The sequence below is a fragment of the Drosophila santomea genome, chromosome 3L (assembly GCF_016746245.2).
Source record: "Drosophila santomea strain STO CAGO 1482 chromosome 3L, Prin_Dsan_1.1, whole genome shotgun sequence".
Taxonomy (NCBI): Eukaryota; Metazoa; Arthropoda; class Insecta; order Diptera; family Drosophilidae; genus Drosophila; species Drosophila santomea.
Window position 1 is genome coordinate 15,232,725 of NC_053018.2, and position 26,437 is coordinate 15,259,161.

Sequence of the window (26,437 nt, forward strand, 5' to 3'; positions counted from 1 at the left end):
TGGAACCATATTACAATTTACATAAAGTCAACATGATACGCCGTCCATTAAGAAGCTGAAAACAAAGACCGAAGGGCTAACGATATGTGTAACGTGTGGAGAGGGTCAAATCAGGTCACGTCTTCAGGCAATCAAGAGCCATGCCATGAAAGTGTGGGCCCCAACTTATCCCCTTGACCCTGAGTCACTGCGATGGAAATTGATATAATGCACCCCACCGAATTGCGCAAAATAATAAACAGGTTTGCACTGCAGAAGGGAGAATCTTAAACCAAAGAAGCTCTGCGTAATACGGAGCACAGCAATCAGACGGGGGCCAATTAGGGACCCGCCTAATGACCGTGAGGATATCCAAGGAACGTAACGACCGTTACAAGAAACTCGAGTCCTCGGAGCCGTTACAAAATTATGAAAGTAACCTTCGGGGGCAAGGGAAAAGGGCACATAACAATTAGGAAGGCGACTCGACTCATAAACGAAGTGCCGACGAAATTCCAGTAAAATGCGTAAACCGAGCCAAAAACCAAAAACTCTGAAGATCCTATCTGTACGTGCTTCTCCCGCGTCGTAAATTTTTCACGCATCAACAGAGCAGGTCCCTCGAACCGGGAAAGAACAACAATGACAAACAAATACGATCGGAAGGAGCTGCAAAGGACCTGCCGAGATTTCCCGAAATGCGGCATTAATGCATATTGACTAACCTTGAGAGTCCGATCCCATCCCATTCCATCGCAATGCCAAGTACCCGAAAAATACGTTACTTTGCTCAACTACCTACTACCTACAGGTTGGGAAAATAGGAAAAGGACGCTCGGACGGAAGGACTTAAGGGCACTTTCTGGGCTGTCTCAATGAAATAACGGACAAGTCCTTTGTCCGCATGGGTATTTCCAGCGGCGAGATTGTATCTGCGAGATACGCCAATCCATTGTTTGTCCATATCCTCCGTCTTTTTTGGGATAGTGTGTCGAATTTTAAAATCTCTCTTCCCTCACACTCGGGTTTGGAATTTTTTCAACAAGTTGCGACTTGTCCGCTCGCTACTCTCCTGGAATTTTACGTTTGGGATTAGGGATTTCTACTTTTCTTGCGACAAAGTTGAGCAGGTAAAGAGAGGTTGTGAGGTAGGGCACTCTCAGAGGGGGAGAAAGATCGAGAACCGAGCGAGATCTGTGAGAATATCCAAGAAATCCGTTAAAAACCTGCAGTGAATGAGCAACTCGAGTGGGTAATACCCAGCATTTGAATCACGTGGTATGCATATGATATTTTACATTAACCATTTAGGATGGCATGAGGTGTTCCAATAAATGAATACTACAAATAATAAAATGATAACAAATATTTCCAAGCAGGATCTACATTTTTGTTTAATATACATCAAACATAATTAAATATTAGCAATGAATTGTTAAGACAAACGTTAAATTAATGCTATGCCTATCTCCATTTAAGCTAGCTTCAAGCTAGTAATATATCAATTGCTTAAAATTATTTTTAGTTAATTTTTTAAAACTACACCCTCTTCTATCTAATTTTTAATAAATTAAATATTAAGACAGTTCGTAAGGTATATGATATATTTTAAACTCTCTCTTTTATTATTATAAACTCATTTATTTTAATTCAATCTTATATTTCGGCCCTTTCAATACTTTTATTATATATTCTTTTATTTAGATTCCCCCTTTAATATTTCTTAAAAATGTACTACACGTATTTTTAAATACCTCTTATTTTGAAAACCCCACTTTTTATGCTCAAACTCAAAATCCATCATACCCTGCTTTCACAAGGGTAAGGACATGCTCCTGATCGCGAGACCGCTTTCTCTTCGCTCTCTTTTGCCTCCCGCTCTCACTGTGTGTGCAACCACCTGCAGTCAGTCTGCTTTCCCATTGGCTGGGTGCATTGATCGAGAGAACCGCCGCTCTGTGCGAGAATTCTTCCCCGCGGAGAGAAACCAGAGAGGAAATCGTATAAAAGGAGTCGCTCGGGCAGCAGAGAAACCAGAATACTACCAACTCTCAACCGAGTGCAACCAACTGAAGATCCCAAGTTTTATTACAAATCCCAAAAAGACCTCAACCACACAATGTCGTTCATCACACGGGAATACAAGTTTGAGAGCAGCAAGGTGATGGAGCCGAAATCAGATCAGCACACGATGGCCATGCGGAGTCTGAGGAAACTGGTCAAACCCCTTCTGCGGCTGGTGAAGAAGAAGCAGTTGCTCCGGAAGACTCTGGCCGAGATCCAGAACCAAAACGCAGTCAACGCCTCGCTGGAGGACATGCGCAAAGACCCGGCGGCCAGTTGCGATAACATGGCCAACGAGGAGCTGGAGCAGCGACTGTACACCGATCTCCGCCAGTGCCCCACCAACGTGGCCATGATCGTGCAGCAGGGTCAGCAACAGAGCATCGTGCCCGTCCATCCGGAGCAGACCTTCATCCCGGTCCACTTCGCCCGCACCACCAGTGGCACCTTCTTCTGGACTTCGGCCGAGGGAGCTCGTCAGCACCACGAGCAGCAGTTGCGCCAGCAGTTCGACCGTTGGGTTCAGGCCTAAACACATCGCCAGGATGCACAGTTTACGTCCTCGATGCACCGGGAAAAATCTCCAATTGGCAGCTTTAAGTGCAAGTGTCTCCGTCCATTGGTCGTCGGATGGATGCGGGTTCAGCTTCGCATGTTCGTAATCTCAGGGTGATATTAGGCATAGACTGGATTCTTTGGGCTCGCGTCTCAAGGGAAACACAACTCTAATTGATATTCAATTATCACAATCAAGCGTTACTATCGTTAACTCATTGTGATTCCTCGTGTCTTATTAGCCTTAAGTTAGTCTTAGCCGAATCATTGTCTTCCATGTTTGTTTGTTAGGGTCTTCGCATAGGTACTAGGCTAAGAATCATTGTCTTCCATGTAAAACTTTAGCTATAACCACCTCTATCATATAAGAAATAAATAAACTGAAAACAAGAAATTCTAATGTGTCTTTATTCTGAAAACTGGTATGAAATAAATGGTATGAAATAAATGGTAAATGGAAACGGAGAAAATCCCAAATTGAATGACCATTTCTATAGCTAAATCTGTGGTAACTACTCTGTACATTTCTGATTTGGAGAAATGGATTTTAAATTGGACTCGCTATGCTGGTGACCACATTCCAATCAGTGACTTTATTCAATCCTGATTGGAGACCATTTAAATCCAACTATGCTGCTGGTATGCAATTGGAAATGCTTGAATTTTAATCACAATTAAGAAATTCATTTGGTTACATTTTGTTGGCCAGGCGAAATTTACGAAATATTTACGAAATAGTCGTTCGTAAAATTGCTATATGAGATTTGGTTAAGAGATGATTTTCTGTACTAAAACATCATTCAATTCATTTGTATTTTTGAATTTTGAACAAAATAATAAAAACATTTCGGCATTCTCTTTGTATTTCGAAATACAAAAATTATTTTTGCAATATTATTAAATGTCCAAGTCATCGAAAATTAAACAGTTAATTGTAGTAAATTAATTTAGTAAATTAAAATGAAATAAACTTTCTACATGATCTTTAAATTTTCAAGTTCTGTATATGAGTTGTGTTAAAAAGTTAAAATGTTGTCTATAATTGAATTCATTTTTAATGTTGAACATGAACTATAATACTAAGTTTACGATTGAAAAAGAGAATACGCTGAATTGTGCTCCGTAAACATTACACATAAAAACAAAGTCCTATAAATGTATTTTATTTTCAACGATTTAAAGTATAAATTTATTTTCAGTATAAGTAATTTTTTCATAAGCATAAATCATATTACACCCCTCGATCGGTCCACAATATATTTTATTTCACGATAGCCACAAGCTAATTATGCAGGCTTCATTCAGGCGCTTGAATTTCAGGAAACCTGACACTAACAACTAAACTTGAAACGCCACCAAAAAAACTCTCCCAGTGTTTTTAGGGAATTATGCCTGTGGAATAGTTAAGCGAGCCACAAACATGCGAGGTTCCTGGTTGAGCACCCCCCAAGTGGATGGGCCAGGATCCTATCCCACTCCATCCACAACGACGTGATTCTACACGATTGGAATACGAATGAATCCCAAATTACGAGTACAAGTGCCGAGTATTTCAATAGAAGACGAAATTCGAATTTCAACACGATACGAAATTTTACATTTCTTGGAGAGCCCGAGCACACAAGTGTGGGGACAGTGAAACCTGTCACAGAAAACCATATTTCCAAAGTGGTTCCATGCAACAAGAAATCCAGAAAAATCTTTAGGGGATTTAGGGGAAGAAAAAGAAACCTTCCACGCAATAAACGGTGAAATCTGAGTTTCATCACGCACCAAATTCAAATTTTGCAAAAGGACAAAGAAAAAAACCAACCCCGAAGAACAAGTGTGAGGACAGTGAGGCCTGGCACATCAACTCCGTTGTAATGAGCGAGTTATCTAGACAAGCAGTGAGCACCACCAAGCGATAGTCCACTGTACCCGAAAGGACAACAGCCTACCTGTACTGATCAAAAATGAAATGTTGACGTGTAAATATTTTTCGTTTGCCGACAACATGTGTTTAACGAGGGTCTGTCACTTTTATCCTCCACTGTCAGCCTATTAACAATTAATAGCCAAAAACTAATCAAGGCATAAATTCGAGCCGAGTCCTCCGTCCTCCGCAAACAAACCACTCAAATTACTAACCCAAACCCATGGAAAAGGGATGATCGTTTATTTTTTTCCATCATTTTTTCGTATTTGTTATGCTTGCCGCATCGTCCTATTGGTATTCGACTGAAATTATACTCTCCCACGACGAAATCGAGGGAGAGATTTATTTAGGGCCTACCAAAATTGTGGCCTTACTTCGCACACGTGCAAGGGTCGCTCCGAAAAGGGATCCTGAACTGACTACCTGCAGAGAGTGGAGGAATGCGTGACTCTCATATTTGGAGAGACCGAAAGACACCTGCGCCAGGACTCGTCCTGATTGGTCGACTTAGGGGTTGCTCTCGCCAGGATCGGGTATTTAAGCGGCGCGCAATGCCGAATAGGACATCACATTCAATCGCAACGTTGAACAGCCAAGATCAGTCTACCAAACAAGCAACAAACCAGCCAACTAAACAGCAAAAATGGCCTACGAAACTCTGATGAACACCACCACCACCTACAGTCCTGTCTGCCAGAAGAAGACCTACACCCCCGCCAAGGCCATGAGGAAGATCTTCAAGGTGGCCTGCAAACTCTTCAAGGCATCGGGTCACCAGCAACTGAAGGAGCTCCCACTCCCCACGCCCACCTCCGACGAGGAGCTGCAGAACTGCCAGAACGAGAAACTGGAAGCCGAGCTCGTGCAACTGTGATGTAGGAAAATGGGAAATCCGAAAATGGGAAAACCCACTTCCCAATCAGCTTTAAAGACTACAACGGAATCGGTCTCTAAACATCCGCAACAGCTTTAACTCTCCACACTGTGCAAGTGGACATTTTAAAATGCATAAATATCCAGCTTTAATCATTGTCTTCCATCTATGTTTAAGAGTATGAATAAATACATAATATTAATACCGAAACTTGTTTGCATTTCTGATTTCTTATACGAACTTTCCCCTTGTCATTGTAATTTCCTCGAAGGTTTTCCAAGAATCTGTAAGCCAAAAACCGTTCTTACCCCCACCCCCTACGGCTACCACATTCACGGAACGGCGAGACCCTAAGAACCTTAACTCGAAAAACAAAGCCTTTACCTGTTCCCTTTTGTTGAAAACCTGTTGTCGATTCGAAAAACTCGAAAAATCAAGCCGAGCGAGCTGGGGAAACCTGTTACCTCCAGGCGATTTCTGATTTTCGTTTTCAGCGCTCCTTCTTAGGGTTGGGCCCTGGACAAAATAAATCTCGAGTCTCGAATTGCATCGGAACAGGTAGAGAGGGTCCCTGTCCCAGTCCCAATCCCAATCCCAGTCGCAGTCCCTCGGATGATAAACAAAAACAGGGCCCTACGCCACGAGCAGAAACAAAGCCAATCCTATCTCAATAATAAATGCGAAAAGGCCGCACGGATCAGTTCGATCTTTATGGCATTTCAAAGGGGGATTCTCGTAAATAAGCTCGTGTGTGCGTTATGTAAATAGGTTTACATACTACACACTATATAGTGGATGCAGATTCCTTATTGAAGGCATGCAGCCAGGTACAGTTTGGGATAATACGTTACAGGTTCATGAGCAGTTGGAGTTTTAAATGGTCAATGGTCAGAAGATATTGATATGCATTAATAAACATTTTAGTCACAACATATCTACATTACATTTATTACAAGATACATCTATAAGCATTTTTTTTGGAAATCAAGATATTTACATAATTGTAACATGATCTTAAATTATAAATAATATTTTTTTTTAAGTTTTGATAACTTGATTTTATATAAACTTTATTTTATATAAACTTTAATTTTTATTTTAGATTTAGTTTTCCCTTTTTTTAATGTGTAGTTAAGGTTGCCTAAATAACACAATATTCAGATTATTATTAGATTAATTAAATACAAAACATTACAATGAAAGCATTGTAAAAACATTTTTAAAATATTTTGTATTTTTGTATATTAGCAGTTTTAATATTGTATTTCTGTTATGACAATGCATTGCTTTAATAGTATATAAATAAAATAAAGGTTAATGTAATATTTCTCTCTTTCCATTTGCATAAATTAGCAATATGGCCAAGGAAGTATTTAAATAATCTAAGACCACTTCCTTAATAAGCCATAGACATCATACAACTTCAAGGCAACATAGTTGTCTCCCGGAATTTCAGCTCTTTTGTGGCCATTAGTAAAAAATTAATTGAAACCTCGAGTAAATTTATATTTGTGATTGCTACAAACAAATTCGATATCAATAGTGCCCAAACATCTAAACAGATCTCAACTGCAGTTTTATATTCCTTAGGATCGTTTATACAATTACAACACGGGTTAGAGATTCTCACAGACTGTAAATATAAATGTGAGAGGAGCAATCACCACATCCCACAATAAATGAATTATAATACGATACATTCACAAAAAATAACCCCCGTTCAATTAATTGAGGGTCTGAACCAAAAAAGTAAGGTCTAGAGATGTTAAAAAATGAAATCCTCTGCCGTGACACGAAAATATTCGGGAGGCCTACTGCAAAAGTAACCAAAATACGAAGAACTCCCCAACTGAACGTAAGAATTCTCAAGATCGTGTCTTAAAGGACTTTTTGCGATGCCATCACTAATCAGCCTAACAAAAAACCCAAGAATGAAAGTGCACGATTTGGGTAAATTTGGCTTAGAATGTAGCTGGTTTTCGGTTACAGGATCGACATATTTCTGATGAACTGGCAAAACAAACCCAACCGAAATCCAAAACAATAACTGGGTCTCCGAGCGAAGGCCTGAAATGTGCTGTTCCCACGCCAAGGATTCGCCTAGGTCCTGGGGATAATTGTCTTGGAAGGAGGTGGAATGGGCCCGAGATTCCCACGCTTCGCACAAGATCTCGGATCTCAGGTCCTGCAGGACCTACCTGCTGCCACTGACTAACGTGTGAAATTTCGGATCCTTGCACCTGCCTGCGTTTCGAGCGACGTGATTGGCCGAGATGCTGTAGGATCGCTCCTGTCTCCCAAGAAGGTATAAATAGCGCCTCTGGTCTTAGAGACAGCATCACACAGCATCCGAACGTCGAAGCGAGAACATCTCAGCACGCATTCTACGCACTCAGCACCAACCACCAGAAATATCTGAACGAAATTCATCTAATGTCTGCCATCAGCAAGCAAAAGAACATCAACACCATGTACAAGTCGAAAGTGTCGCCCTCTCGTCGCCTGAAGAATCTGCTGAAGCCCCTTCTCGGACAATTCTTCAACACGAAGAAGGAGCAGCCCAAGCGGAGCTCCTACATCGCCTCCGAGGAGAAGGAGGCCGAGTTCGAGTGGCTCAGCAACGATATGGACAACATGGCCAACGAGCATCTGGAGCATCGCCTCATCGAGGAGATCCGCCAGTGCGCCAAGGAAGATGCCGTCATCGTTTACAACGAGAACGGCTCCGGGGAGCTGCACACCATCGACCAGGAGGACTACTACGTGCCCGTGCATTTCGCCCGCACCAATGCCGGCACCTTCTTCTGGACCTCGGTGCAACCCAAAGCCTGCGAGCCCTACGCCATCGAATGGAACTTCCTGGACCGTTGGGCTCAAGCTTGAACGAAGCAATCGCCTGGAGCTGCAACTTCAACCTTGAACGAAAAATGGGGTTTTTCAACTTTCAATTGGGATAACTTCAAATGGACTGGAGCTCGGTTCTCCAGCGGGATGGGTACTCCAGAGTTTGGGCACTTCGACTTTGGGATCATCGATCTTGGGCAGCGCTTTGAGGAATTTCTAACGCACTGGAAATTCCCAAAAAGCGGTTGGGCATCCACATAATATTGTGGCGGGAGATATTCCAACAATTAGTCCTTTTTGCAGCGCAAAAATGGATTTCAATTGCTTGGATTTTCAAAATACATTTGTAAACAAGAACTAAAAAAACTAAAATAAACATTGAAAACATATTTGAATTTCTTATCATTTGCGATGCATGGCATTCTCAGCATGTGGGCCTGCTTTCGGTAAAGATGCGAAAGGTCCTGTCTGCAGATCCTTCAAAGATGTGGGACATTCCCACGGCACCAAACATGTGCTGGGTTTTTGTTTACTGTTGCCCAAAGATCTGGCTGAGATTTCGGAAAATGTGTGGAAAGCGGTGAGGAAAACTACCATCAGCTCAACATATGATAGTTTAGATAACAAGACGATGGTCTCGGTTTAGGGATTTTAAACAAACATTAGATATGGGAACATTAAAATAAACTGTATAGTTCAGATAGCAGCAGCCAATGAGAGTTCTTTAAATTAGTTTTTAGCTTCTAACATTTTCAAGATATCGCAGACATAGATATCATAAGGTATAGACTCAATCAAACAACAAATTTTAAATGTAAGAAAAGACTTTTTATTGTCAAAAATATAATTTAGAGAGTGAATTAGAGAACTTATACTCGAATTAAACAGGCACTTATAAACATTAACTTCAGGTTATGCCGCACAGATTTAAAAAGTATTGCTTTTAAGACCGAAATAATTCAGAATTAATTAGAAAATTGTTTTAATATTGCTAAAAATATTATAAGTTTGTGCTTTATGTTTTATTTTTTTTCCAACGAAAAACTCAATTTAATTTCAAATTCCAAATTATTTGAAAGATTAACCCTACAAATGAAATACAAATATAAAACAAACTTGTTTATGGTTTGAGCAGCCTTGAAGATCAAAATCCATCCTAGAGCATCACAAAATCTTACTTCAAAATTTCCTTACCTTTGCCCAAATCATTAAAAACGTTTTTTTTTACCATAAAAGCCCGGCCAAAATATATAAAAAACTTGATTGTCCTTGAGCAGCCTTGACGATGAAAAACCATCCTAGATTGTGGAGAGCATTTTAAAAATTGGCTAATAAAGAACACAATATGGTTTTTTTTGTTAGTCTTCCCATGAAGAGCTGCTTTATTTCAACAAAGGAAAAACTAATTTTCTTACAAGCTAGATTGCACTTAACGGTAGTGGAAGACATATGCGATGCTGTTGCTTTTCTTATCAATAACAATATCTGAAGATTCAAACATAACAACAGTGATTTAACAACTAAATTTCAACTCTCAAGGAGTTAACAATCACAGTTAACGTTCTAGGAACGTGAAACCAACAACAAATGGATTAATAACAATATTAGTTAACAACAAATTAGCTATTATATTGCACATGACGTTGTGGGGGTGTTGACCTTGGGGGAAACGCAGTCGAAACGAAGTCTTCAGTTCGAGTTCTTGTGTCCCGCCAAGTCACCATTGCACTTTCCTCCAGCCCGGTCCTGTTTGGTCCTCCATCTCCATGATCACCATGTCCATGTCCAAGCCATTCTCTCTCGCTCTCCCACTTGAGTGGTGGGTGGGTGGACTGATGGGCGCTGGGTAATGGGTAATGGGTAATGGGGAGCCAAGCGGTCTTTAAAGCTTCGGTACCATCCAAGGTTACGTAGGATTACGTAGTGGGTGCGCTTGGAGCGCGTTTAAAGCTGCTACAACCTCCTCGATCGCCACCCCCTCCCTCCCAATTCTTTGGAAGAGAGAGAGTGGGTGGGTGTTTCACGAGATGAGGCGATGTGATCGGTAACGGTTTACATTGAGCACTGACTCTGCCATCGCCGGATCGCCGGATTTTATACAACTCGCGGACGGACGACGTTGACGCCGCTGCCGCGTAAATAGAGATAAACAAAGAGCACTTACACAAACTCACACCAACTCACTCTTACTCACACACAGACGTTTGCCTGACTCTCTTGGGTTGCGTCTGTGTGTTTGCCCTTCGTTATCAACCATTTATTGTGGGCCCTTTTCGGTTATCTACAGTCGACGGGCTACTACCCATTTTTATGTTTATCACTTTTTACCCTCCCCTCGCTCGATCTTCTGTTTTCTACAGGTCATTCGATTCGGATGCACTCAGAGAAATGGTTTTCTTCCTCAAAACCTTGCTTGGGATAGGAAAGATACTTCTAGAAAAGGAACATTTTACAGACATACATATATATATGGCAACATCGTATGATAAAAGGAAAAGGAAACAAGAGAGAACGCTATAGTTGAGTTCCCCGACTATCTGATACCCGTTACTCAGCTAGTAGAAGTGCGAAGGAGAGTCTTCAACACTGACAGTTTTTGGCGGCTTGTGAGCGTTAGAGTGGGCGTGGCAAAAAGTTGTTTGGCAAATCGATAGAAATTTACAAGACTAATACAAATATGAAAAAATATCTAAACATTTTTCAAAAGTGTGGGCGTGGCAGCTTCGGGCGGTTTGTGGGCGTTAGAGTGGGCGTGGCAACATGAATCGACAAACTTGCGCTGCTTCTATGTCTCTGGAGTCTGTATGCTTAATATCAACTTTCTAGCTTTTGTAGTTCCTGAGATCTCGACGTTCATACGGACGGACAGACGGACAGACGGACAGACGGACGGACAGACGGACGGACAGACGGACATGGCCAGATCGACTCGGCTATTGATCCTGATCAAAAATATATATACTTTATATGGTCGGAAACGCTTCCTTCTGCCTGTTACATAGTTTTGAACGAATCTAGTATACCCTTTTACTCTACGAGTAACGGGTATAACAAAACCTAGGTAAACGCGTAAAATCTAATGACTTTACGAACGTGTCCTTGAACTGCAAAAAATAAGAAATAAATATTAATATAATAGTAACATAAGGGAATATATAATAATGTAAAGATAATAAAAGTCTAGTAAATTGCACTTTATACTTTAAAAAATAAATAATGCATATTAAACTTCTAGGATAAATGTGTCTCTCCTCGCCAAAAAGTAGGCAACATTTTTAGGAAATGTTTTAACTGAACAACTCTTCTATTAATCACAAAATAATAATATAATATGATTAGTTATCTTAAGTAACATTTTCAAAAACTTCAAAATTGTCAAGGCCCTAGATTAAGAATTATATCATTTGTAACTCTTGATAAACATTTATTTCTTTTTGGTATTATTTCCTACAGTTTTATACAATCTGTTCAGAAATCATTAGCATTTAAGTAATTGTTTGTTTCTAGAACATTGTCTTTGTGAAAGTTATATACATTTGAAACACTCAGTTATTTCTCAGACTGTACTGCACACTGGAAACTCTGATGACTCCGCCGTTTCCCTTCTGCTCTTGGTGTGATTTGTTTTCGTTTAATCTTCTTCCACACGCACGTTCGGCAGCATCTCTAGGGTCCGGACCGGACCGCCGCACCTCTCACTCCAAAATCACTCCAAGAACCCGACCGTCCCGTCCCTTCTTTTGACTCGTTTTTAACGATCGCGCAGACCCCAAAAACAAGAAGGGTCCCCCGCCAGTGGAGCTTATGTGCATTCCGAATATAAGACACAGGCACTCGCTCACATGTGGATACAGATCCAGATACATACGGTGCATATAGAAATTGTATGCCTGTAGATATACAGAGGGTTCCTGTACGCCCCTCTGGAAATGCAGTTTAATGACCGTTCATGACCAAGTCAATCAGATGCGGGACTATTTACGCATGGCAAAATCAGGGAAAACTGTTCTACGACGAACATCGCCGACACCCTGGAATGGGGGACCCTTCAAAAAACAAATTTGATAATTTGATAGAGGAAGCAGAGCTGGGGTAGCTAAGTTACTATTATTATAAATAACAAAAAAATGAAACCCTGAAGTATGCTGGTTAAATTTATATTTTGGTGTATCTAAAGTCCTTATTTGAAGAATGATAGATCCAACAAATGTATTTTCTTTGACTAGGTATATGTACATAATATTATATATAGAAATCTGCAAGAGTATCATATCTGCCCCATTTTGAATAAATCTTTCCTCTGTTAATGTTTACCCAGGGTCTTATCAATAAAAACCTCTACAATTACCAAGCAGGTAGGAGGATTGCTAGAATTGCTTCCCCTAATCATTTCCTTTTTTCCGTGACTCCTTTCGAGAACCCTCCTTATAAAATCATGGGAACGTACGTTATGCGTGCGCTCCTCACGCGCAGGACACGTACGGAAGGAACCGTGGGAATCGAAACCGAAATGCACCTAAACAAAAATAAATGCACCAGACCCTAGAAGAGGGTAACAATGGACAGGTCCCTCTCCGCACCCGGGCCATTTCGAATTGAATTAGAAAAGGTTGCCCAGGTGGAGTTGGGGGTAGATTGTAATGGGTCCCGAAGAATGAAAGCAATCAGATGTAAATCAAGCAGCCAAGTTAGCAGTCAAGTCATGGTAAATAGGCAATCCCTCGGAAAAAGTGGAGAAGAGTGAAAAGGAATCATCCCCGGCGCATTTACCAAATATAACCGATAACAATTACTATTTATACCCGTTACTCGTAGAGTAAAAGGGTATACTAGATTCGTTGAAAAGTATGTAACAGGCAGAAGGAAGCGTTTCCGACCATATAAAGTATGTACCATATATTCTTGATCAGGATCAGTAGCCGAGTCGATCTGGCCATATCCGTCTGTCCGTCCGTCCGTCCCTCCGTCCGTCTGTCTGTCCGTATGAACGTCGGGATCTCAGGAACTACAAAAGCTAGAAAGTTGAGATTAAGCATACAGACTCCCAAGACATAGAAGCAGCGCAAGTTTATCGATTCATGTTGCCCACTCTAACGCCCACAAACCGCCCAAAGCTGCCAAGCCCACACTTTTGAAATATGTTTTAATATTTTTTCATTTTTGTATTGGTCTTGTAAATTTCTATCGACTTGCAAAAAAACTTATTGCCACGCCCACAAACCGCCAAAAACTGTCAGTGTTGAATACTCTCTCCCGCACTTCCACTAGCTGAGTAACGGGTATCAGATAGTCGGGGAACTCGACTATAGCGTTCTCGAAATCGAAAATGTATGGATAGACATAGTTAGCTATGTTTATTAGCAGCACAAAACAGTGTTTATTTTAGCCAAAACTTTAACAAAAACTTTTTGCAACGCCCACAAACCGCCAAAAACTGTCAGTGTTGAAGAATTTCCTTCGCACTTTCACTAGCTGAGTAACGGGTATCAGATAGTCGGGGAACTCGACTATAGCGTTCTCTCTTGTTTTCAATTGTATAAGAAACATTTCTGGAGTGCAAGTGGCCACAGAAATAAGGTAATAAAAAAGGAAACTAAATAAAATTAAAAGTGCTTCTAAACTGATTTTTATTCTTGTAAAATACAATACGTTGACGCGTTACTTGTTTATCTTGCTAAAAATTTATTTAGTAAGTGAATTAGGTGCTGAACTTGTTTTCCCTTTTTGTAAGTTAATTTTTACTAACAAATATATTTTCTTGTAAATTGAAAGGGGAAACGTATAATGTACAACCAAGCAACCACAAAACTAAAATTTGCGCACAAAGAGTCTCAATAAGTTGCAAATTGAAATCGATCTAAATGTTTTTGTTTTTTTTTGCAGATTCGCGTAGTCCTAATGCTATTATATGTGGGTCAGGTGGCGACCTTAAAGAGTTTGGATGTAGCCCAGCCTAAGTCCCCAAGAACAAACGAGGCCTATCAGATTTTTCACGGCGACATCGACAAGTACGAGCTGTGTGTAAAGCTAATACGACTTTGCCGCAAACTCTGGGACCAAGCTCCCGATTACACCGATGCGGAGGAGAAAACTCCTGATGGAAAAGCGGTGGATGACGAGGACAAGGCCGAGTACAAGAAGGGGGGTTGCATACCCACAGGGCTTTCGAAGGACGGAGAAAAATTGTTTTGGAAAATAACCGCCAAATGGCAGAAGGAAATCGACGATAGGTTCCTGATCCAAAATCTTTTCGTGGTAATAATGACGACAGAGAATGGACGAAATACGAAGTTGGCATTTGGAAAATGGCAAGGTTGGTGCAATAGAACCGATAATTACGATGAAACGACAGAATCGCCCGAGGAATCAAAAGAAGATGCCAACGGTATAACCAGAAGGCCAAAACCCTTAAAAAATTGCGATGTTAATAGTACATTTGGCAAGTGGATTTCCAACGAGATTAAGAGCACCCGACAATTAGATAAAGATGTTAACGTTATTTCAGACATTATGTTGAAATTTGATAAGTATGCCAAGAGCAAGTGCTGCCCCTATGATTCGATCAGAGATCGAGTAGAAATCATACACGATGGAATGGACTTTCTGCAAGAACTGCTTGGCATAGAATCTTATACACTACCACAATATAAAGATGTAAATGCCGATATTTTAAATCTGAAGGGCAGATTGGAGCACATTACTATCAGCATCCATAAAAAAGGCGGTGTCAACTATTCGGTAGGAATATGTTGCCCTAACCTTATGAATGAACTGGAGGTTTTTAAAACTGATTTTGTAAGCAATATTAAAATTGAAAGCGTACGGCCACCGAAACTTGATCACCAGCCATATATTGAAAAAGAAAAGAGCTTGCGAGACATGATTTTGAGTCATATAAAGGATATTGCTCTACTAGAATCTTCTCTTAAAAGCCAAAGCAAGAAAAGTCCTTGTTGCGAAGGCGAAAAAGCACAAATTCAGAATATAGAGCAATTAATAAAAGACATGAAGCCCGAAAAGTCCTTAGGAGAATTATTAAAACAAATTGAACCATTAAATGAAAATCTAGCTAAAGCCAATGAAACTATTTCAGATGCAGAAAGTCTGCTTGTTTTGGAAAAGGACAATCTCCAGAAATTAAATTCCTTGTACGGAGAAGAATGCCATCAAAAGGACAAGTTCTTTAAGAATCTTGAATCGAAAGTGAACCAATTGGGATATAGAATCAATAACTTGAGTTTGGTGGAAAACGTCGATTGGCCGAAGCTTAGAAAATCTGTGGACGCTGTTAATAAAATGGTCGAAGACAGCCCATTATTATTTGCTAATTTAACAATAGTATCCATGAAAAATGAAATGAAGTATTTGAAAACTCAGACATTCGCAGATTTCCCCATCCAACTAGAGAACAAAAGTCCAGTAAGATTTTGTTCAAATGTGTCTATTAAACTAAATGATAATTTGGAAAAAATTGCTAACGATAAAATGAATACTATCGCTTATCATAATAAGCAGGAAAATATGGTCAAATACCGATTTAAGGAACTCTTAGATAAGGAAAAAGAACAGCAATATAATAGCCCGAGAAGCTTAGCCTTAACCAAAGGCTTCATGGCTTATAATGCAATTCCATCTGCTCTAAGGACGAGTTCTTTACAACTAGAGATAAACCAATTGGAAAGAGATATAGACAACTTGACAGAAAACGGAATCGAAAGCTTGGAGAGACAACTGCAATATACGCGATTAAAATACGAAATGGACAAACAAAAAATTGATAAGAAAATTGAGGAACAGCTAAAAAACATAAATCTGTTTAGAGAGGAGATGAAAAGAGAACAAGATCTAATCGAAGAACGCCTAGCCAAAATAGGCGATAATATGTTGGAAACGCCAGAGCAATATGAAGATAGACTAAGCAAACTTGAAGCTAAAGCCTTGGAATTACCCAAACAAATTGGGAATTCCGAAAAAACAGTTTTAGACCAAATCGCATCGCTACAACAGCAATTAAAAAACCTGGAGAAGGAGTCGGATAATACTGAACACAAGGCAGATATATGCGACGCTGAATGTGATTTTGGTGATCTGGTTTCTATTGATGAATTGATGAAAAGGGTTCAGGCCATCAAAAGCAAAGTAAAAAATAATAATAATAAAAATAAGCAAAAAATAATTCAAATAAAAAATGAATAAAATTAAACTAAAAAACCCTACATGAATTAATAAAAACGCCACAAACAATAATTTTGATTTCATAAACGTGTTATCATTTCTCGCTCAATTTTAAAAAGCCCGCTAAAGGTTTGACATTTTGCAGCACTTAATATTGTTAAAAAATAATCGATGACGTCGATAGTCGTAACGAGTAATCGATGTTTATAAACATTGCGGAAAGAGTTGCCAGACCATTTAGCTTCTAGCACGTGTGGAGCATTCACTTAATTGTTATTTTTATGCAGTTTAGCTTGCTTATTGGACAATTAAGAGAGCAGGGATGCGTGACAACACACCGCCACACCGGCCAGATTTCGACGATGGCGAGGACGAACTCGAGGAGATAATTGAGTTGGAAGAGCAGCCGCTGGACGAAGATGACGACGATTTGGAGGAAGTGACGCTGGAGCAACTGGAGGCCCGGCTTGCAATGGCCGGTGGCGATGATGACGAAGAGGAGGATGAGGAGGAGCTACGTGATCGTGAGCGAATAGCCAACATTACGGATGAAGCTAAGGTCACGTTCGAGAAGCACACAGCTCCTGTTTTCGCCTGCAGTCTGCATCCCATTTACAACTGGGCAGTGACGGGCAGCGAGGACGATCGAGCCTACGTTTGGGAAACCTCCAGCGGCGATGTCCTCTACGAGATTACGGAGCACAAGGACACCATCACGGAAACGCACTTCAGTCACGATGGCGTCTATCTGGCCACCGGTGATATGGCCGGTGAACTGTTTGCCTTCAAGGTTAGCGAAGAGCACGACGTGCGCCCAATCCTGACCAAAATCTGGGAGTACTCCATGAGCGACATGTCCTGGCTCTTCTGGCATCGAGCTGCCCACATCCTGCTGGCGGGCAGTGACAGCGGAGAGGTCTTCGTATTCCGCATTCCCAGTGGTGACTGCAAAATCCTGCCTGGACAATCTTCGCGTTGCGAGTTCGGGGAGCTCAGTGGGGATGGCAAGAAGCTGTTCACGGTCTACTTGAACGGATCCGTGAAACTCTGGGATCTCAAGAGCTGTCAGGTGCTCTTTGACATCAACGAAACGCATCCAATGGGATTCGGAGAGATCGCGCACGCGGTGGTGGCCTGCGAAAGGGATTCTCCCTTCTACGTCTGCGCTGAGTCGTCGGGTGAGTGCTCCATATAAAAACATATACCACCATTACAACTATTAACTAAAGCAATCCAGTTAGGGAACTCAAATGAATTTAAACGGCTAGTAATAGATCTCTTTCACTTCAGGCAAAATGCTGTTCTGCACCAACAACGGTGCGGTTAGCACGATCCAGTCGGAACACGGAATCGAGTGCCTGGCCTTTGCTCCCCCCTCGGCGGATCTAAAGCTTCTTGCCTGTGGCTCGCTGGACGGCAGGATATCCATCTGGGACTACGCCAAATCAGCCTTGCGTACCATATGCGAGAATCCAGTTCCGAATGATGGTGTCTTAAGGTGAGCACCGATTGTCGACGTCTACCTGAAGATTATGCCAAATATTTTAGTATGAGCACTCACTTTAGTTCTACTTTCAAACTTTGATTTAACTTTTAATTTTGTTACTGGACAGTTTACTAATTGTTGCAATTATTCCAGGATCAAGTGGTTGAGCGACCACACGATACTGGCGGCCACTTCGCAGGGAAATCTGAACGCATTTGACGCACGCACAGGAGCGCTGAAATTCACGCTGACGGGACACCACTATCACATCTACGAGTTTGTCTACAAGCCACAGGAAAATCTGCTACTGACGGTATCAGAGGACCAAACGGCCAAGATATTCCAGGTGCCGGCGCTGTGCGATTAGTTAGGTTTTAAAATTTTTGTACTGTGCTATATATGTAAATAGTAAATACATATAAAAAATTATGAACTTCGCTTATCTCAGTAGCCAGGAGCAATGAACCCATGCGGCGGTCCTGCTCCATTTGCCCTATATATACGAAGAAAAAAGGGGAAGGCATCAGGCTGACTAAAGATAGAACAAACAAAGAAGGTTACAGTTTGGGGTAACAAAATAGCACTGCAATAGATGCTGTTTTTGCATTGTGTCAAAAATAATATATTTAAAGTATATTGATTGTATAATTTCAATTTTAGTTATGACATTAATTATTATTCAAAATCTTTGATTTCTGCGAATGCGGAGAACTAAGTGCATTCGGAATGCAACTGCAACGAATTCTCTTGAATCACTGGTTCTCTTAGAGAGAATGGAACATGCGTGTTGCACTGGGAGAATTTCCAAAGAGACAAACACTTGTTTATGTTTTTGTTTGTCGCTTGTCGTTCACCTCCGACATCCACACACACACAAAGGCGTACAATTGTCTATAAAATGAAAACGAATTTTCAGATTTACATATTTATTTACCTTTGTTGTATTATTTGATTAAAGCTTTTTCGGAAGAGCGACCCGCGGATGGAATTCTCGACTCAGTCTGCATCGGGTTATCAGTGCGAATGGGTAACGGTTCTCCCCCAATCGGGTAAAAAATAATGTTGAAACGGGTTAAAGCGTAGTCTCCTGGTTATTCAAATTGCGTGGAAATATTTGAAATAAAAGTATATAAAGCGCAGCGAGTGAATACTATAACTACATCAAATTGAATAAGGCAAATGCACTAAGATCCGCAGCTATAAATAAAACTTACAATGTTCGTTCGCAAGTTTGAGTACATTTATATTACCCTGTGAATGAATAGTAATCACGAAAACTCATGACTCGTGGCATTATATGATGAAGCCTCACCGAAACATTAACGAAAATTGCATATGGAAGTGATCCATCACATTTTTCTTTTTCAAAACATACATTATGTGTGGCGCGGGCGAGCTAAAAAAAATAACAAGAAGGAAAGGGTTAATTCCGAGTTCCAAAGCTGGAATACCCTACAATAACTTAGACAAGAAAGCAATAAAAATGAGCATATCCTATTTATTAAAAAAATATTTCGTATAAAGTCTTACATCAATAAATAATATTTTTAATTCTTAAAATAATAGTAAATGAGACAAAACTGCTTATAAAAATTAATAAAAAGATACTCTCCGTCTGAATTAACTAAAAAATCTGATGAAATAATATAAAACTATTAAGTAATGTGAAATATATATTTCCATATCCTTAATAATGTAACAAACATGAGCTAATAGCTACAATACCCTAAAGAACTGTATAAAAGCTGATATCCCGCAGCTACGAGGCGACAATAAAAGTCACACGAAATCACAGTTAATCAACCACAAAGGGGAGCCCGAACTGATCCACTGTATCCACTGTAATTGTGGCTGTGGCGACACCACCACACCGGCGACAAAAAAAAAAAAAAAAAAATCCAGCGCCCTGTGTGCCTCTTTTACAATTAGATTACCGGAGGAGCTGCGAGCTCCACGGACCCGAAATGATCCGATCCCGCGGGCTGAGCCACTAAAATGTGTGGAGGCGCTACACTTGTTTTGTTTATTATTTGTAGTACTTTTTATGGCGGTCGCGAGGGAGGCAAAGATGGGCAGCTAATCCATAGAGCCAGTCGGGCGGGCACTAAAGGTTCACGATTCACACAATTGAATTATCACAGTTTGAAATGTCAAATGCACGCGCCTGGCGATGATCCCCTCCCTCCCCTGATCCTCAGTTCCCCTCATGGATCTTCGTGTCAATCCGCTCAAGTGTTTAACAAAAGTCGCTCGGTTCGCATTAATGAGTATTTTAGCGCATAAAAGACCACCGAATCCACTGGAGTAGTTGTCGTCAAATGAGCAACAAAAGAAGCCCTATATTAGATGGGGTCTTCATTGGGTAATCACTAGCTTATCCGTAACTCTCTTCAGTTGCGGTTAGCTCATAAATCCAAAGACATACGGCTGTAAAATTAATTGATATTTGATTTACTGATATGCCGTGGCACTTAAGAAAGGTATTAGATTAACTGGGCGCGATGTTGGGGCTTCTTATCAACGACTTCCTCAGTTTCGAAGTTTGAATTTTACCGGAATTCGGCACCCACTTAGTAGTCATTGCCTTAGGTATATTACACGGAAATAAATAACACTAAGTATTTTATTAAACCAAAATATATGTTTTTGGCACTGAAAAGGGATTTTAAAATATACAATTTTTATTTTATTTTTAGGATCTGATTTAGATCTTGATTAACTAGATTAACCCCTCTACCAGAAAAGGTGGAGCTTCACAGATCTCGAGCTACAGTATTGCTTTAAAGACTATTTACATACCAATACAAGTTTTGACTTAAAGAGATTTTGAATTGGAAGTTTGGCTAACGTTTGAACATGTTTTGACTTCTTTGCATACAAACAAATATTTGAAACCATCTTATAATGAACAAATATTTGCATAGTTTTCAATCCATAAAATGTATAGCATTTTGAAGTAGTTTATGGGCATCTTTGTAACAACTTAACCGTCTATTCCGTGTGACGTTCAACCTTGTTACAATTGTTGTGCACACAAATAGTTTGTGGCAAGTTTCACTTGCAGTATGTGTAATGTCCCACCAAGCCGTTAAATCAGCTGCAATTAAAGGCCTAAACGGATCATTGAGCTAATGTCGCTTGGCACATGGCATACCCAGTATTAGGAAAAGTGACAACAAAGTGGCTAAATGCTTCCGACAAATAGCACACATTTGAGACCAACCTAAGGGTCAATGACTAAGGAGAAAAAGATAAGACAACTTAAGAGAGTTTCTCTTAGGCAAGCGCACGTGCTTTATTTTTGGCACACAGCTCGCAAGCGAAAACTTCTCAAACTTCTTTGGTTTGGCTAGCGAAATGTTTGAGGCGTCTTGCATCATGCGTTTGGCCGCATGTTCCGGTGGAAAGTGTGTTGTGTGTGTGCCGCTCTTGCAGGTAACAGGTAAGATGTTTATGGCCCAAAAGAGCACGAGAGAGCAGCTGCCTCTGCTGTTTCGCCTTAACTACTACCTACTGTAAATGGAAGAATAAAAGCAGGCAAATGCAAAGCCCAAGTTGAGCGAGGAGCGACAGTCGTTTGCTCATAAAGGGGGGTAAATTCGTATTCCAAACTTAGTTTGAACTCAGAGCGCGACGCGAGCGGTGCGTTCCGTCCGATATTCTGTGGGATCTACCGGTTTTTCGCCTTTTTTCGGTTTCCTGAATAATACACCCATCTCATCTGGATTCGAGAAGATGAACATGATGGAACCACGTGTGTTATAACCCCTTATCGCCTTTGAATTGTACACACATATAGAGTCCGTGACAAATGTGTGTGCTTGTGTACTGAGGCGCACATGGGAATAAGTGAAGTGCCGAACAAAACAGAACTGAAATCGAAAAAACACCGGGGACAAATGAAAACCATGTGGACTCAAACGAACTGAACTGCGGTATTTGAAGCTCCACGCTGGCACACTGAGTGTGCTGATAAAAGAAAACCGAGAAAACTACAAGAAAACCCCGATAAAAGCAATGGACTCGTGTACATAACAACGGCCAGCCACAGTAAAAATCGCAAAAGTTACCCCATAACAGCATAAATTCAAAAGGTATTCGAAGAACCACCCATAAAAACCGCCGCACATCACTCGACAAAAAATGGCGCGAGTTCAGGCCAGCGACTCGCTGATTCCCCGCCAGGTGTTCGAGGTTCCTCCGGTGGAACCCAACAACTCCACGGCCACGGCGGACAGCGGCAGCCAGGGATCCGGGGTGAAGCTAAAGAAGCAGATCGGTCTCCTCGACGGAGTGGCCATCATCGTCGGCGTGATTGTCGGCTCCGGCATCTTCGTGAGTCCCAAGGGCGTGCTGAGGTTCTCCGGCTCCATTGGACAATCCCTCATCGTTTGGGTCCTCAGCGGAGTGCTCAGCATGGTGGGCGCTCTATGCTACGCGGAACTGGGTGAGTAATGCTCCAAGTATGGGGTTATGGGTATGGTTTTTTGTTTTTTGAGTTTTCCGATAATGAGCCCACGCCCATTCAAACAATGTTCTGCGGAGCTGGCAGTTATTGCTTCCCGCTGATGACAGCAATCCGTGGGTCAACATATGGCTGGTGTGTATGTGGCGGAGTGGGGGAGTTGTTTACATAGGTGTCAGACAAGCACCTGCACAGCAGAAAATTAAGAGAAACTGGAACAAGAATGCCTAAGTCAGTAGTAAGTCGGCCAAAGAGGTTAAGGCCAGAGATTATCTTCATATCTATATAGCCAGCACTAGTACTGCACAGAGAATAATAGAATTCCAAGATTGCGATTTGCGATTAGTTTTTGATACAGAATTCTTTTTGAAACTAAACAGTGAAATAAAAGTTCAAGCGACATGTGGTACTTAAATTCTATAAATAAACAGCACTCACTTTTTATACAGTATGAACAGGAAAAATCAGCTTATTTCCAATTAAAATTGGCCCAGATTCAATGAAACAGAAGCGGAAAATCACTATGACCCTTGAGTCGAACTCAGAATCTTTTGAGATTAACTACTCCAACCAATTACCATGGAGACACATTTAAGGCATGGAATTAGCTCGGTTCCATTGAAAATGTCTACCCAAGTGGTACACACACAAAATCAGTTCCAGTTCCCCCCGCAAAGTGATGAAATTAGAATTGATAATGAGGCAGACAAAACATTCAATTATCAACCAATTAGCAGCTGAGCATCTTAATAAAACTAAAGGATGCTTCAAAACTAGGAGTAAATGTGTTTATATTGGTGAAAATGCAGCGTGTGTTCTTTGTTTCACCAAAGAAAAGAAAAGACTTACCCCAAGTCCAAATTTTCAACCCCTTTATTGAAATGTGAGCAAAAGCATAAATTTACCTTTTTAAGATCTCAAATGAAATAAGAACTCTCTTTAAATCCCTGATCCCCAGCCAAACTTAAGAGAAGCAAGAATAAGTCTTATCGCCTTTGCTCTTCTTTTACGTCATCTTCTTTAGGGGCCTTTAATCATTATAAAACACGTTTTTTTTTTAACAATACCCCAGTCAGACACTCATAATTAAACGTTTTCGGCAGACACAAATTAGCATAATTTTTGGAGTTTGCCTTGCGAAGTACCAATGCAAGTTCAATATGTTTGATCTGAACAGATCAAATCATCTAAATGTCTATAGATAGGTTTGAAAATCAAATACTTGAGCTTTTATTTGTTCATCTTTTCCTGTCAAACATGTTTATAAGATATTTAACATTCTTAACTAATACACAAAGCTTATAAGATTGTTATTTACTGAAAATATAAAGCAATTCCGTAGTTAACGTGCGAATATAGCTGTCTGTCCAAAATACAATTAGCACCAATTACTAGACTTAACAAATGAAAGAAATAAAATTGTTGGCTCTTTATGTAGTTAGCATATGCTATTAAAGCTGTTCCAAATGTTTTCTTACTGCTTGAACGGCCCTCGTTAGATAGGCAATTACCCTAAGCATTAGCAGAACTGTGTCATGCTTATCAGATTATCAGATTGTCAATGTTTGCTCTCTATCAAGCTAATCACTTTTAAAACATTGTTCTCTTGTAAGCTACGCCGTAATAAGCAAATTCTCCTCTTTAACAAATATGCTGACTTTTCAGGCACAATGATACCCAAATCGGGGGGAGACTACGCCTACATAGGCACTGCATTTGGCCCCCTGCCGGCGTTCCTCTATCTGTGGGTGGCCCTGCTGATCCTGGTGCCCACGGGCAATGCGATCACGGCCCTGACTTTCGCCCAATATCTGCTGAAACCATTCTGGCCGTCCTGCGAAGCGCCCATCGAAGCGGTGCAGCTGCTGGCGGCTGCCATGATATGTAAGATCGGCTGATTGCTAATCGGTTTGTTGACTAATTGCTTCATCTTGCACCCTAGGTGTGCTGACGCTTATCAATTGCTATAATGTGAAGTGGGTGACGCGTGTGACGGACATCTTCACGGGCACCAAGGTGGTGGCCCTCCTAGTGATTGTCGGCGCCGGAGTCTGGTGGCTATTGAATGGAAACACGGAGCACTGGGATAATCCCTTCTCCGGCGGCTTACAGGATCCTGGATATATAGCACTGGCCTTCTACAGCGGCCTCTTCTCGTACTCCGGCTGGAACTACTTGAACTTCGTTACGGAGGAGCTCAAGGATCCGTACCGAAACCTCCCCAAGGCCATTTGCATCTCCATGCCGGTGGTCACGATCATCTACATGATCACGAACATTGCCTACTTTTCGGTACTCTCGCCAGACGAGATTCTATCGTCTGATGCAGTGGCGGTCACCTTCGGAGACAAGATGCTGGGCTATCTGTCCTGGATTATGCCCTTCGCAGTGGCCTGCTCCACTTTTGGATCATTGAATGGAGCGATCTTCGCCTCCTCGCGACTCTTCTTCGTCGGTGCGAGGAATGGTCACCTGCCGGCTGCCATTTCGCTGATTAACGTTAATTGCCTTACTCCTGTGCCTTCGCTGATATTCCTGGTAAGTTGGAGGCTTAACTTAACCTAGAGAATTATCCTGAATACTCCTAATGTGATCAGCATACTATTAATAGTAATAGTTTATAAGAATCCATAAAATAATCATACCTATCTAATTATCGGGCTTTTTATAATTTTCCAGGGCGTGCTCACCTTGCTGCTGCTGTTCATCAAGGACATCTATGTGCTGATCAACTACGTCAGCTACGTGGAGGCGTTGTTCACGCTGATCTCGGTATCCGGACTGCTGTGGATGCGCTACAAGCAACCCAAGACGGAGCGACCCATCAAAGTCAGTTTGGCGCTGCCCATCATCTACCTGATCGTCTGCCTGTTCCTGGTGATCTCCTCCTGCACGCAGACGCCATATGTGGTGGGCATCGGGACGATCATCATACTGTCTGGCATTCCGGTCTACTATCTGACCATCCACAATCCGGTCAAATGGCTGGCGGACACTTCGCAGGCGATCAACCTGTGGTGCTCCAAGTTCTTCATCTGTATGCCCAACCAGGAGAAGTTCGACTAGAATTGCAGGATTGCAGGACTCTACGACTTAGGGAAGAGAGTGCCTTTTGTGGATGTAATCGAACAACGCAACTATAGAAGGAAATATCTTGTAGTTAGGATAAGTCTCAATGTACCAATAAGATAGGTTAGCAACGCGAAATAGTAGAAACCTACGCACAACATTACAAAAGTGTTATTGTAAATAACTCAAATGCATTCTGCTCCAATTAATATTATGAATATTTGGTAGCCTCTACTTTTATTGTATATTTAAATCCCAAAAATGAGTTCCTCGTCAAAGGCAGAAATATGCCTGTTATACAAAATGCGAACCAATTTTTACATATTATACACGTATTTAGGAGCTTATTCAGTAAGTAATAATTATTATTGAAGCAACTTTTTGCGAAATGTAAAAATCGAATTTTGTATAAGAAAGTTAATAATAAACAATTAAAACTTAGATGGGTATTAAATCTTTTAATTTTTTTGGGTTTGACAAATAATAATAAAAATATTTCAGCTATTCAAAGCGGAGCATGAACACTTATATTCCGTAATTAAAGGGATAATTACATAAATCATTTTAAGTCTACGTATGCTATACATTTGATAAAGTCTCATAATCTACTACCATGGCATTTATAATATTGCTCAAATTTTTATGCTGCACTTTGGCAATGACTTTTTAAAATATTTTGATTTTCTAGTACTTATTTCTAATCCAGCGAGTTCTGGAAATCACTATTTGATGAAAAGCCCCTCAGTAACGCCTTTTAGGTATGCAATCTTATTTGTAGTAGTTACAATCTACCAGATACTTTTTAGATCGAGAGCACCTAAATATCGCTATCTCTGCTTGCTAGAATCTTTAAGCCAAATTCTTAAGATTATAAAAGAAAAGTGTTGTGACTTCAACACTTTGTAATGTGTTCTAATGTGAGATTAACCGATGTACCGGACAACTGATTTTAGCCATTTTTAGCGCTCAGATTTGATGGCCCGGCGAAAGCTTTTCCGAAGCTCCATC

The 26,437-nt window shown here is 40.8% G+C and overlaps 6 protein-coding genes across 6 annotated transcripts; all 6 read left to right on the forward strand.

Annotated features, from left to right (window-relative positions):
- The first annotated feature begins 2,020 nt into the window (after window positions 1–2,020).
- On the forward strand, window positions 2,021–2,986 carry LOC120448706 (enhancer of split malpha protein). Its single transcript, XM_039630865.1, has one exon. It carries the CDS (start codon window positions 2,099–2,101, stop codon window positions 2,573–2,575), a length of 477 nt encoding a protein of 158 aa, XP_039486799.1. The 5' UTR covers window positions 2,021–2,098; the 3' UTR covers window positions 2,576–2,986.
- Window positions 2,987–5,099: 2,113 nt separating this feature from the next.
- Window positions 5,100–5,594, forward strand: LOC120449036. The gene has a single exon (XM_039631319.1). It carries the CDS (start codon window positions 5,160–5,162, stop codon window positions 5,388–5,390), a length of 231 nt encoding a protein of 76 aa, XP_039487253.1. The 5' UTR covers window positions 5,100–5,159; the 3' UTR covers window positions 5,391–5,594.
- Window positions 5,595–7,718: 2,124 nt separating this feature from the next.
- On the forward strand, window positions 7,719–8,446 carry LOC120448771 (enhancer of split malpha protein). Its single transcript, XM_039630955.2, has one exon. It carries the CDS (start codon window positions 7,824–7,826, stop codon window positions 8,271–8,273), a length of 450 nt encoding a protein of 149 aa, XP_039486889.1. The 5' UTR covers window positions 7,719–7,823; the 3' UTR covers window positions 8,274–8,446.
- A 4,442-nt stretch (window positions 8,447–12,888) lies between these two features.
- Window positions 12,889–16,561, forward strand: LOC120448215. The gene is made up of 3 exons (XM_039630094.2): window positions 12,889–12,939; window positions 14,118–16,396; window positions 16,555–16,561. Exons 1-3 carry the CDS (start codon window positions 12,889–12,891, stop codon window positions 16,559–16,561), a joined length of 2,337 nt encoding a protein of 778 aa, XP_039486028.2.
- Window positions 16,562–16,631: 70 nt separating this feature from the next.
- LOC120448214 (angio-associated migratory cell protein) lies at window positions 16,632–18,324 on the forward strand. The gene is made up of 3 exons (XM_039630093.2): window positions 16,632–17,587; window positions 17,700–17,907; window positions 18,049–18,324. The coding sequence occupies exons 1-3, from the start codon at window positions 16,732–16,734 to the stop codon at window positions 18,260–18,262; spliced, it is 1,278 nt and encodes a 425-aa protein (XP_039486027.2). The 5' UTR covers window positions 16,632–16,731; the 3' UTR covers window positions 18,263–18,324.
- Window positions 18,325–21,474: 3,150 nt separating this feature from the next.
- LOC120448213 (Y+L amino acid transporter 2) lies at window positions 21,475–25,872 on the forward strand. The gene is made up of 4 exons (XM_039630092.2): window positions 21,475–22,342; window positions 24,026–24,244; window positions 24,303–24,898; window positions 25,040–25,872. The coding sequence occupies exons 1-4, from the start codon at window positions 22,039–22,041 to the stop codon at window positions 25,424–25,426; spliced, it is 1,506 nt and encodes a 501-aa protein (XP_039486026.2). The 5' UTR covers window positions 21,475–22,038; the 3' UTR covers window positions 25,427–25,872.
- Window positions 25,873–26,437: the final 565 nt, after the last annotated feature.

Coding starts and splice junctions, on each gene's coding strand:
- LOC120448706 (XM_039630865.1), top strand. CDS start 2,099: ATGTCGTTCATCACACGGGAATACAAGTTTGAGAGCAGCAAGGTGATG.
- LOC120449036 (XM_039631319.1), top strand. CDS start 5,160: ATGGCCTACGAAACTCTGATGAACACCACCACCACCTACAGTCCTGTC.
- LOC120448771 (XM_039630955.2), top strand. CDS start 7,824: ATGTCTGCCATCAGCAAGCAAAAGAACATCAACACCATGTACAAGTCG.
- LOC120448215 (XM_039630094.2), top strand. CDS start 12,889: ATGAAAGCAATCAGATGTAAATCAAGCAGCCAAGTTAGCAGTCAAGTC. Junction 12,940..14,117: donor AAGTTAGCAGTCAAGTCATG/GTAAATAGGCAA, acceptor TTTTTTTTGCAG/ATTCGCGTAGTCCTAATGCT.
- LOC120448214 (XM_039630093.2), top strand. CDS start 16,732: ATGCGTGACAACACACCGCCACACCGGCCAGATTTCGACGATGGCGAG. Junction 17,588..17,699: donor CGTCTGCGCTGAGTCGTCGG/GTGAGTGCTCCA, acceptor CTTTCACTTCAG/GCAAAATGCTGTTCTGCACC. Junction 17,908..18,048: donor CCGAATGATGGTGTCTTAAG/GTGAGCACCGAT, acceptor CAATTATTCCAG/GATCAAGTGGTTGAGCGACC.
- LOC120448213 (XM_039630092.2), top strand. CDS start 22,039: ATGGCGCGAGTTCAGGCCAGCGACTCGCTGATTCCCCGCCAGGTGTTC. Junction 24,245..24,302: donor GCTGGCGGCTGCCATGATAT/GTAAGATCGGCT, acceptor CTTGCACCCTAG/GTGTGCTGACGCTTATCAAT. Junction 24,899..25,039: donor TGCCTTCGCTGATATTCCTG/GTAAGTTGGAGG, acceptor ATAATTTTCCAG/GGCGTGCTCACCTTGCTGCT.